This window comes from Oncorhynchus mykiss, chromosome 15 (assembly GCF_057628025.1).
Source record: "Oncorhynchus mykiss isolate SJ-2025 chromosome 15, ASM5762802v1, whole genome shotgun sequence".
In the NCBI taxonomy this organism is placed as follows: domain Eukaryota; kingdom Metazoa; phylum Chordata; class Actinopteri; order Salmoniformes; family Salmonidae; genus Oncorhynchus; species Oncorhynchus mykiss.
Genome location: NC_143036.1, coordinates 25182058 through 25194879, shown reverse-complemented (window position 1 = coordinate 25194879; position 12822 = coordinate 25182058). Strand labels below are relative to the sequence as shown.

The window sequence follows — 12822 nt, the reverse complement described above, 5'->3', positions numbered from 1 at the left end:
GTTGAAACTGGAGCAGCAGCACGGCCAGGTGGACTGGGGACAGCAAGGAGTCATCATGTCAGGTAGTCCTGAGGCATGGTCCTAGGGCTCAGGTCCTCCGAGAGAGAGAAAGAAAGAGAGAATTAGAGAGAGCATACTTAAATTCACACAGGACACCGGATAGGACAGGAGAAGTACTCCAGATATAACAAACTGACCCTAGCCCCCGACACAAACTACTGCTGCATAAATACTGGAGGCTGAGACAGGAGGGGTCAGGAGACACTGTGGCCCCATCCGATGACAAGGCCAAACAGGAAGGATATAACCCTACGCCAAAGCACAGCCCCCACACCACTAGAGGGATATCTTAAACCACCAACTTACCATCCTGAGACAAGGCCTCGTATAGCCCGCAAAGATCTCTGCCACGGCACAACCCAAGGGGGGGCGCCAACCCAGACAGGAAGATCACATCAGTGACTCAACCCACTCAAGTGATGCACCCCCCTAGGGACGGTATGAAAGAGCCCTAGTAAGCCAGTGACTCAGCCCCTGTAATAGGGTTAGAGGCATAGAATCCCAGTGGAAAAAGGGGAACCGGCCAGGCAGAGACAGCAAGGGTGGTTCGTTGCTCCAGAGCCTTTCCGTTCACCTTCACACTCCTGGGCCAGACTACACTCAATCATATGACCCACTGAAGAGATGGCTCTTCGCCTATGTCTTCTATGAGTCTTGTTATGGTTGAGTCTGAGAGTTGCAGTCCCTTAATTTGCTTAAAAATAGCTTCCTTGTTTGTGAAATCAGCATACATTATTTTGGCTGAGGCCAAAAAACATTCTTTGAGTCTCTGCATATGTGAAGGCCTTCTTGTTTCTTCCGAGTATCCAAGCAATCTCATATGTTACCTCTGTCATTTTCTCTGCAACAGTGCTAGATATGTCTATCATTTGTTGTTGTCCTTTGAGATGTCCTTTGAGTTGCGCTATTTTGTTGTTTCTGAGGTTGCTTCGTGGCGGATATGTTTTGTCAAAGTGGGCGTGGCGTAACTGCAAATGTCACGCTAAATTGGCCTGTTTAAAACAATTGACTGCCTTCTGGCAAATAAGACCAAGTGAGCTAGTCCCATCATGCAGTACAAACAAATACTTGTCTGTCCATTTCTCTTGGAACTTTCTGTGTTCTTCTTGAATTGACCGTATCCTTCTCTTAGCCATCGGAGCCACATTAGCTATGTTAGCTAGCTGCATTTCTCCCGACATCTTCCTGGTTCTCCGGTGGTTGTTTGTTCATAGCTGTCACGCTGTTCTCCAGCTCTTCCCCCTCATTTTCATAGTCAATAGATTTACGTTTTTTTTATTTTTACAATAAATCGATCCATGTCGACCAGACTGCAAAATGAGCTTGTAGTAAACTGATATGTGTCAGTTGCTGTAGCTGAGCAGTTGCGTTCTATTTCGGCAAACGTTCTATTTCGGCCTTTCTGTTCAACAGCTACGCTATACTGCCCTCTATCTGCCGTCCAGAGAACAATAGATATGTGGATGCGGCTGCGTGCTGCCTGCGGGCCACGCAATGACTACCACTGACCTATAGTAACCTCTCTGCGCAAAATAACCTTGTAGTGAGGATTAAAAAGGCTTCTAAAGTTTGTAATTTCCACTTTGAATTTTCAGGGTTGATTTTCCGTTATGAAAAATGTACATGGTATCAAAAGTCCATTAATTATAATCCACATAATAATTCACATTTCCTGTTGCTGCGGGATTATTTTCCTGCTGTAGCAAACTGGCTGTTGCATACAACCAGCTTCCATTCCCACTGTCACGAGGGGATTCATGGCTTACTTCAAATGAAATGATCAACCCTGTTACTTTATTTGGCACTTAATAATATATGCCATTTAGCAAACTCTTTTATCCAAAGTGACTTACAGTCATGTGTGCATACATTTTACGTATGGGTGGTCCCAGGAATGAAACCCACTACCTTGGCATTACATGCTCTACCTTAGGACCTAAATAGGCACTTAATAGGCACTTAATAGCCACTTACTATAGTAAAAAAAAACTAAACCTCTTGAGATGGGAAAACATGTTTTTTATGAAGTTGAACATGTGCTCTTTATGACAGAATGTAATTATATATTTTTTTAATCAGGTTGTATTCTCAAAAGGCAACGAATCAAATCAAATCCACACACACAAATAAACTGAATACAACAGACTATATCTTGAAAAGTTTACTTACGAGCCCTTTCTCAACAATGCAGTGATGTAAAGCAAGAAAAATGTGCTAAAAAATAATACAAAGTAACACAATAAAATAACAATAACAAGACTATATACAAAGAGTATACCGGTACCGAGTCAATGTGCAGGGGTACGAGGTAGTTGAGGTGCTTGAGGTAGTATGTACATGTAGGTACGGGTAAAAGTGACTAGGCAATCAGGATAGATAATAAACAGAGTAGCAACAGTGAAGAGTGTGAAAGTGTGTGAGTGTGCGGTGTCACTATGCATGTGTGTGTTTTATGTGTGTGAGCGTATGTAGTGTGTGTGTGTGTGTATGTGTGTGTTGGAGGGTCAGTGTAGTATGCCTGAGTGTGCGGGTAGAGTCCAGTGTGTGTGCATAAAGCCAGAGAGTCAGTGCAAATAGTCAGGGTAGTCATTTGATGAACTGTTCAGCAGTCTTATGGCTTGGGGATAGAAGCTATTTATGAGCCTTTTGGTCCCAGACTTGGCGTTCCGGTACCGCTTGCCGTGCGGTAGCAGAGAGAACAGTCTATGAATCAGTGAAATGACCCATTTAATGTTAAATAGGTTATAGGTATCAGTTGATATTTAGTTGTGAACTTCTTACACAATTGTACCTCAAGAAAACTCCCAGTACAACCTTTGGATGAATTTTTTTTAATCAAAGAAGTTAAATAAAATACAAAAAAAGTGAAATAATGTATTTGACGTTCATGTAATCTCTGTGGTTAGGTTGCCAAAATATTGACTCTGTTGTGTTCTTTCTCAAGTGTAACCTGTAGTAACCCAAGCCCTATGATCAACTTCCTTTGGGGGATATTTGTATAGTTTTCTTATTTGTTTAGGGAAGTTGTTTGACTTTCCACAATTGTATTATTTTTATTAAAGCCTTTTATTCTTTTATCTAAATTTGCAAACAACCCAACCCTTCTTGTTTCCGAAAGGTCAGGTGTACTGTAGGAGTACAGTTTATGAATAAATATGCCTGTCAGTCTTTAACCAGTCTCTAAGTTATAGAAAGGCCACCAGCAGCTTCAGCTTTCTACTGTACCTGAATGAAGAACAAGCTCAAGTCATAGGATGGGCTGCCAACGTACAGACTGCATTGAGAAGCCCTTGTCGAATCTCTTTGAGAAATTTGGACGAATTGTTGGCACCTACCCGGTCTGGTTTTTTGTTATAACTCTAATAGTATCCGGAATTCTGGGAGGAGGGTTTTATTTTCTGAAAGACAGGGAGGATAATGACATTGAACGACAATTTACACCGAGGAGTGGACCCTCAAAGATTGCTAGGGCCTTTGTCAAAGAGAACTTTCCAAATGACGACGCAGAGTTCTCAAGCCAGAGGCTCTATGAAGAAGGGAATTACGCATCAATCATCGTGGTATCCAATGACAAATCAAGTATTCTATGCACAGAACATTTGAAGAACATTATCAAAGTGAACGATAAGGTTAAAGATATCTCAGTTGATGTAGACCAAAGGGAGTTGAGGTTCAGCCATTTATGTGCAAAGACAAACGGACAGTGTGTGTCAAATGAGATTTTAGAAATGATTGACTTCAATGCAAGCAGAATTGAGCAGACAAACATGACTTTCCCTCTATATACACACAAATCAAGACAAATCTTTCTGGGATCTGCAATAGGTGGGGTTCAAGTAAATGTCAAAAGTGAAGTCAAAAGTGCCAAAGCTGTAAAGCTTTTCTACTTCTTGGAAAGTCACACCACCAGAGCTGAGGCATGGCTAAAAGAATTCCAAAGGATCCTATCAGATGAGAGAGACAATGAAAATATTAAGGTATGTATGTCATTGAAATAATAGCATATATGTACTATAGCTTTAGCCAACCTTACGAGAGCATTACAACGGACAGGGTTGGCTAGGTTACTTTCTAGATGTAATCCGCAAACATCCTTTCTGAATTTAAAAGTAATCCAAGAAGTAATCATCTAGTTTTTTTCAAAAGTATCTGTAATCTGATTACAATATTTTTGCTGGTAACATAACTGATTACAGTTAGTTTTATATAAATCCGATTACATGTAACTCCTCAAATATGACTACAGAAAATTGGAAAAAAGTGTTATCATGAAAACAAGCTTAAAGTACTGGTGTAGTACTTCACAAGAAGGTTACATTAATCAGCATTAACTAATCATTTTGTATTTAGCAGATGCTCTTATCCAGAGTGACTTACTGTAGTGAGTGCAAAGATTTATGTACTGGTCCCCCATGGGAAACAAACCCATAACCCTGTCGTTGCAAGCACCATGCTCTACCAACTTGCGCCATTAAAAGCTAACAATTATCAATTTGATTCACAAAACATGGGCAATATTTAAATATGTGTTTTACTTTTACTGTTGACAAACTATAACCCAAGTATAAATACAGGAAAGTGCACACACAAAAAGGGTTATTATTATTATTATTTTTAAATGGATGCAAACATCAAGGAGTAGGTCTGATGGGTATTTGTGGTGTCATCGGCCTCCCCCTTGCTTGAGAAACAATAGAGGAGCAATAGAGAACAAAAGAGGAAAGTGCCATCTATCAGCATGGACCAACATCGATGTGGAACGTTTCCGACTTCGAGAATCCATGCCCCGAAGAATAAAGGTTGTTTTTTAGGCAAAGGGGGGGTCGTAGATGGGTGCACCTAATAAACTGGCAGGTGAATGTATGTTCTTAGTAACAAGTGGTGGCACTAATGAGACATTAAGGGCATTTTCTGAGCTATAGTTCGAATCAGAGTTTGACTATTTGTTACATTGTATTTTTGTGATTTTTAAACGGGTTGGTTTCACATTCCCAAAAATGTCAAACGAACAAACATTCCTAAATAAAACAACGTGTTCATGCAATATGTTTGTTTATTGGACAAACATAATCACATTAAATCAATTTATGATTATCATGAAGCATCACTTGTCTTACAATCTTCATATTACTTTCGCTCTGGTCTTTCAACCTAGTGCGGGAGCGCAAAAGCCGCTCTCCCTGCAAGGTGAATAGGTTATATTCAGTAGCCTTTATCCCGGTATAGCCCCCATATCCCTTAATCTGCATCGGATGCGCTCATAAATGAGCTCCTACTCACTGAATGTTTCAGAGACATCAAGTTATGATGCTGCGTGTATTTAATAAAATGCTACCATTCAAACAACCAATAATAATGTGCGCTTCTGATTCTTTTTCTGTGTTTGGTCCGGACTGCATTCTCACCTACAGCTAACCGAACCATTGTATGAACTGAATATGACCGAGACCACCCTGTTTGAGCGAACCACGGTGTGTTGTTTAGTGCGCTCCGGAATGCGCACCCGTTCAAACAATCCAACTAAGGGGGTAAACGGAAACCCACCAGAGTGCGAAACCCCCTAATGCATTCCAGACCAAACAGTCGCAATTTCAAATCCCAAGAGGATTTATGTCAAGTGTCCCTGAGCACTTCTATTTTTTAGTTGGTGTTTTTACTGAGTCAAGTCAAGGTTCGGTAGCCGAAGTCTACGCCCCTTCATAGGTGATTCGCCAACAGTACTACTGTTAAAAGGAGTGGGAACTATGGACGGAATTCTTCAATAAAGTGTTTGTTGTCATTGCATGAAATGCGACTAGTTGTCATGCACATTTTTTCACTTGAGAAATACTGCACCAAACATCGTAGTTAGATGTAAAATTGCGCGACTAAGATTTCCTCAGCAAAAAAGTCTAAATGAATTACAGATGCATTTATTTATCTTAGATTATTACATAATATTTTAAGGACGTGTGTACTGACAAAATTGTAGCTACCTTGCCTCAAGAGGGACAAACAGTAACATGGCCGCTTTTTTCTCGTTTTTCAGGCGTAGGCCTTTATGGAAGTATGGGAGGCACAGACATTCGTTTCGCCTAGACGGATTTCTTCTAGGAGCAAACCAAACCTATTATCAATCAATCAAATGCATTTATAAAGCCCTTCTTACATCATCTGATGTAACAAAGTGCTGTACAGAAACCCAGCCTAAAACCCCAAACAGCAAGCAATGCAGGTGTAGAAGCATTTTGCAGTCACCTTTACAGAAAAAAACATGGAACTGTCATTTCTCTCTGCTTATTCGAGCTGTTCTTGCCATAATATGGACTTGGTATTTTACCAAGATCTGCTGTATACCACCCCTACCATGTCACAACACAACTGATTGGCTCAAATGCATGAAGTAATTCCACAAATGAACTTTTAACAAGGCACACCTGTTAATTGAAGTGAATTTCAGGTGACTACCTCATAAAGCTGGCTGAGAGAATACCAAGAGTGTGCGAAGCTGTCGTCATTGCAATATATACATATAAAATATAAATATAAAATGCATTTTATAATGTAGAAATGAGTAAAAAATAAAGAAAAACCTGGAATGAGTCGTTGTGTCCAAACTTTTGACTGGTACTGTATGTACCGGTAACCTTATTTTAAGCATTAACATGTTCAGTAATGGCATGGCTACAGCACTTGAAATATAGAACTCTATGTACTTTGCTAGGCAGCTAAACATTGACTGGAGAACTGCAGCAAGCTAGCTAGCTACAGTACCTTCAGAAACCAGTCAGACCCTTTGACTTTTTCCACATTTTGTAATGTTACAGCCCTATTCTAAAATTGATTACATTGCTATTATTATCTCATCAATCTACACACAATACCACATAAAGACAAAGCAAAAACAGACGTTATTGCTAATTTATAATAAAAACATGATTGAAATATCACATTTGCATAAGTTTTCAGACCCTTTACTCAGTACTTTATTGAAGCACCTTTGGCATCGACTACAGCTTCGAGTCTTCTTGGGTATGACGCTACAAACTTGGCACACATGTATTTGGGGAGTTTCTCCCATTCTTCTCTGCAGATCCTCTCAACCTCTGTAAGGTTGGATGGGGAGAGTATCTGCACAGCTATTTTCAGGTCTCTCCAGAGATGTCCGATCAGGTTCAAGTCCAGGCTCTGGCTGGGCCACTCAAGGACATTCAGAGACTTGTCCCGAAGCCACTCCTGCATGGTCTTGGCTGTGTGCTTAGGGTCATTGTCCTGTTGGAAGGTGAATCTTCATCACGGTCTAAGGTCCTGAGCACTCTGGAGCAGGTTTTCATCAAGGATCTTTCTGTACTTTGCTTCGTTCATCTTTGCCACAATCCTGACTAGTCTCCCAGTCCCTGCTGCTGAATAACATCCCCACAGAATGATGCTGCCACCACCATGCTTCACCGTAGGGATGGTGCCACGTTTTCTGCAGACATAACACTTGGCATTCAGACCAGATAATCTTATTTCTCATGGTCAGAGTACTTTAGGTGCATTTTGGCAAACTCCAAACGGGATGTCATGTGCCTTTTACTGAGGAGTGGCTTCCATCTGGCCACTCTACCATAAAGGCCTGATTAGTGGAGTGGTACAGAGATGGTTGTCCTTCTGGAAGGTTCTCCCATCTCCACAGAGGAACTCTAGAGCTCTGTTAGAGTGACCATCGGGTTCTTGGTCACCTCCCTGACCGAGGCCCTTTCCCCCCAATTGCTCAGTTTGGCCGGGCGGACAGATTTAGAATCCTTCAATGAGGCCTTCAATGCTGCAGACATTGAAGGTACCCTTCCCCGGATCTGTGCCTTGACACAACCCTGTCTTGGAGCTCTACGGTCAATTATTTTGATCTCATGGCTTGGTTTTTTGCTCTGACATGCATTGTCAACTGTGGAACCTTTTATAGACAGTTGTGTGCCTTTCTAAATCATGTCTAATCAATTGAATTTACCACAGGTGGACTCTAATCAAGTTGTAGAAACATCTCAAGGATGATCAATGGAAACATTATGCACCTGAGCACAATTTCAATTCTCATAGCAAATAGTCTGAAAACTTATGTAAATACGGTATTTCCTGTATTTTTAATATATATATATTTTTTACATTTGCAAAAATGTCTAAAAACCAGTTTTCACTTTGTCATTTCGGGGTATTGTGTATAGATTGCTAAGGATTTAGTTTTATTTAATTAATTTTAGAATAAAGCTATAACGTAACAACATTTTGAAAAGTCAAGGGTTCTGAATACTTCCTGAAGACACTGTATATGACAAATTGAATAGAATATAAACTATGGACGATATTTTCAGAACATTGCTATTTCAATGTATTTGTTAATCATTTTCTCATGCTAAAACATTAATTCATTCAAATGACAAATTGAATAGAATATAAACTATGGACGATATTTTCAGAACATTGCTATTTCAATGTATTTGTTAATCATTTTCTCATGCTAAAACATTAATTCATTCAAATGACAAATTGAATAGAATATAAACTATGGACGATATTTTCAGAACATTGCTATTTCAATGTATTTGTTAATCATTTTCTCATGCTAAAACATTAATCAATTCAAATGTATGTAACCATATTGTAAAGTGTTACCAAGTACAGTAGTGGCATGGCTACAGCACTTGAAATATAACATTTTTTGTCCTTTACAAACCAGAGGAATCTTCTATACCACAGTTACGATACTGCTCTTGTGGATTATTGAATTTTAAGTAGGCCCTATATTGAAATATATATATATATATTGTTTAACAGTTGATTCTCCGTGGAACATTTCATTGTGTAGGTGTTTTACTATACATCACAATCGAAGCAGGAGGAGATAGAAAAACACACCACAGACGGGATTCCATTGTTCTCAGCCACATATGCCCTTGCCATCGCCTTCTCAGTCATATCTTGCCTAAGGTAAGCAGATTTGTTGTTGTTGTTGACCAAATTGACCAGTCGCTGTCAAAGTATGGTAAGTTGTTATTCAACTGTTGATCATTCCAAGTAAATTTGGTTGTTTGTGGATGACAACCATTTTGTCTTAGGCTGGACAATGTGAGGAACAAAGTGTGGGTGGCTGCTATTGGTGTCCTCTCTGCTGGCCTGGCTGTGCTGTCCTCATTTGGATTGATGTTTTACATTGGAATTCCCTTTGTCATTACTGTGGCAAACTGTCCTTTCCTTATACTTGGTAAGATCATTTATGGAGTCAATAATAAGTCAATTTTCAATGTCAGGTTAAATGCATTTCAAAGCTCCAACTGACTCTGTTCACTAGATGACAACAGCATGTATACTTTACAGGAATTGGTGTCGATGACATGTTCATTATGGTGTCAAACTGGCAAAAGACCAATGTCAAAGACCCTGTGGAGAAACGCATGGCACACACCTACAAAGAAGCTGCCATGTCTATAACCATCACCACCTTGACTGACGTCCTTGGGTTTTACATTGGACTCACGTCCGACTTTCTGTCAGTACAATATTTCTGCCTGTATACAAGCACTGCCATTATATTTTGCTACATTTACAATGTCACATTCTTTGGAGCTTTCCTGGCATTGAATGGGAGGAGAGAAAGAAGCAACAGACACTGGTTGACTTGCATAAAGATCCCATCTGAGAATCCCAAAGAATGTTCTAATGGGTATAGTATGTGTTGTGTGGGAGGGAACTATGATAAAGCCACTGGGACAGAGAAAGAACAACCAATCAATCATTTCTTTAAGAAATACTATGGTCCTTTTCTGACAAAACCATGGACCAAAGTAATTGTAATCTTTATTTATGCTGGGTATTTGGCAGCAAGCATCTATGGGTGTTTTCAAATACAGCAAGGAATTGATCTTCGTGATTTGGCGGCTGATGACTCTTATGTTATTCCGTATTATAACAATGACAGGCAATACTTCTCTACTTATGGTCCTAATGTCATGGTAATTGTCAGTGAGAAATTTCCATATTGGGATAAGAACAAACGATCTGAACTCCACTCCTGCATGGATGACTTCAAGAAGCTTCAATTTATTACGGATGATTTGTATACATCCTGGCTAGATTACTATGAAGGCTATGCACAAAGTACACATTTAAACATTGATGATGAAATTGTATTCAGTGCAAATTTATTTTTATTTCTGAATTTGTACCCTGATTTTAAGCAAGACGTGAACTTCACCAGTAACGCTATCCATGCTTCTCGATTCTTCATCCAAACTGTTCATATAGTCAATGCCAGTATGGAAATTGAAATGGTGAACAGCCTTAAAGAAACAGCAGAAGGTTGTAGTGTTGTCCCATTGATGGTTTACCATCCGGCATTCATCTACTATGACCAGTATGCTGTTATAGTGAGTGGCACCCTCCAGAATATTGGAGTCACGACAGCAGTCATGTTGATTATCGCCCTTTTACTGATTCCAAACCCTCTCTGTTCTCTGTGGGTGACATTCTCTATCGTCTCTGTCATTGTGGGCGTCACTGGTTTCATGGCATTGTGGGACGTCAATCTAGACTCCATATCCATGATCATTCTTGTTGTCTGCATTGGTTTCACCGTTGACTTCTCTGCTCATATATCCTACGCCTTTGTCTCGTGCAAAAAATCGAGTGTCAATGAAAGAGTTGTTGATGCTCTCTATACTTTGGGCTATCCCATAGTACAAGGGGCTAGTTCGACCATTTTAGGTGTGGTGGTTTTGGCTGCTTCCAAGAATCATATTTTCAGGACATTTTTTAAGATTATGTGCTTGGTAATGCTTTTTGGGCTCATTCATGGCATCACTTTTCTCCCAGTGTTTCTAACTTTATTCACATCCAACTCAGAAAAACAAAACGGTGATCTGAAAAAAGATTTTAAGAGTGGGGTTATGCCTCAAATGAAGCTTGACAAGAAGTGTGTAGCCTGTGACAACAAAATATTTGTTACCGATCATTTTTGCAATGACAAACACACAATATGTACACAGAAAACCCACATTTGTGTAATACAAAACAAAAACAATTTGTCTCACGCAATTTGGGCCACAGACCCTGACTGCCCATGAGGCAGTGTGGTGATACTAGCCCAGGACGTCTTCATGTACTGTACAGTTTTGATAGATCTGTCACTGAAGTTATTATTGACCATGTGTGTCAATTAAGGTGCTGTTTACAGTTGTATTTCTTTGGTTTGTCTATGTTTTTTTCACCTTTTAATATGGTATACAAAATCTACTCATTTTGTACTTTGTATCTGTTGACTTGTGTCCTTTTTCTAAATGTCAAATAAAGGTTGCTTCATATGCCCCGTTTAAATGATATCCAATGGGTATCCAATTGTGTCACAAGTAGAAATCCTAAGAAACGTGCATTTTTTGTTGTTGTTGACATTTTTAGTAGGCAGGAGGCAGTCGCTGGTTAAGAACTACTGTATTTATTAAGCACCCTAGAACAAAGCAGGACGAAACCCAAACACTGTTGTACTGAAAATATATCTTCATAAACAAAAATGCACAGGGCGAACCCAAAATGCAAAATATAAAGTACTCAGGAAATAGTAGGAGAGATTCTTCTCAGGAAAACAAATAGAATTTGCAATGACCGACAAAGACAAATGGCAGAGGGAGTAATTATACAGTGATAGAGTGGGGATTGGAACCAGGTGTGTGTAATGAAGGGCGTTTGCCAGCAGTAGGTTCGGCAGCAGCTAGAAGGCTGGCAACGCTGAACGCCTGAGCTGGACAGGAGGGGGAGCCAAAGTGAAGGCTGGTGTGACATTTACAACAATTACCTGACGTCTTAGATCACTAAATCAGCTAAATTACCTATCAATACAAGTCTTACAGCTTTTTCAATTCCAGGAGAAATGGCTAAATACATTACTTCCATCTCTAAACTGTCAGAGAGATCTGGACTTAAATGTCTCTCAAAGTGCCAATTACTCTGCATTAAGGTCCTCTGATAAATTATAGTGTACTTTGAACACTGGCATGTATTTTTAAGAGACTTAAAAAAAACAACTTCAGTTTGTCTGTCTAGAATAAATAATTTGAAAGGGTTTACATTTGATTGTCTGGGTGTGAAGATATTGAGCAATCTGTCTAGAAAATGTACACCATACTTAAGCAATAAGGCCCAATGAGGTGTGGTATATGGCCAATATACCACGGCTACGGGCTGTTCTTAGGCACTACGCGATGCGGTATATTGGCCATATATCACAAACCCCAGAGGCGCCTTATTGCTATTATAACGTGGTTACCAGCGTAATTAGAGCAGTCCGTATACGTTTTGTCATAACCGTGGTATTCGGTACACCACGGTTTTCAGCCAATCAGCATTCAGGGCTCGAACCACACAGTATATCATTTCTAATAGCTACCGTTATAAAACTGGTTGCTTGGATCCTGGATGGTGATTGGACGAGCAGCGTTCCAAGCCGTGCTGTATAGGCCGCCACAGACACACATATGCCTGATAACTGTTCCATTTGAAAAGTATCACTGCTCCGCAATAAGAATATCATGTTCATGTTGCTGTTCGAATTTTCTCTTGTGTTTATCCCAATTCGCACATTATTTCCCCTTACTTCCAGGCTAGCATTTAGTTTGGCACAGCGGGGGTTAATATAAGCCTCGGAAACAATGTTTCACTTTTGCTTTTGGATCTCTTCTGTACTTCCGTCCAGAGTGAACAGTACCCAGAAGAGACAGGACGAGACAACTTTTTCTGAGCCAGTGGATATCACGC

General features: G+C 39.9%; 1 protein-coding gene and 1 pseudogene across 2 annotated transcripts; both read left to right on the top strand.

Annotated features, from left to right (window-relative positions):
* The first annotated feature begins 3246 nt into the window (after window positions 1–3246).
* LOC118938948 (patched domain-containing protein 3-like) lies at window positions 3247–5624 on the top strand. The gene is made up of 2 exons (XM_090199012.1): window positions 3247–4037; window positions 5472–5624. The coding sequence occupies exons 1-2, from the start codon at window positions 3315–3317 to the stop codon at window positions 5622–5624; spliced, it is 876 nt and encodes a 291-aa protein (XP_090055138.1). The 5' UTR covers window positions 3247–3314.
* Window positions 5625–9408: 3784 nt separating this feature from the next.
* Window positions 9409–11376, top strand: LOC149977423 (patched domain-containing protein 3 pseudogene; annotated as a pseudogene). The gene has a single exon (XR_016486609.1). The product of XR_016486609.1 is annotated as a patched domain-containing protein 3 pseudogene (transcript).
* Window positions 11377–12822: the final 1446 nt, after the last annotated feature.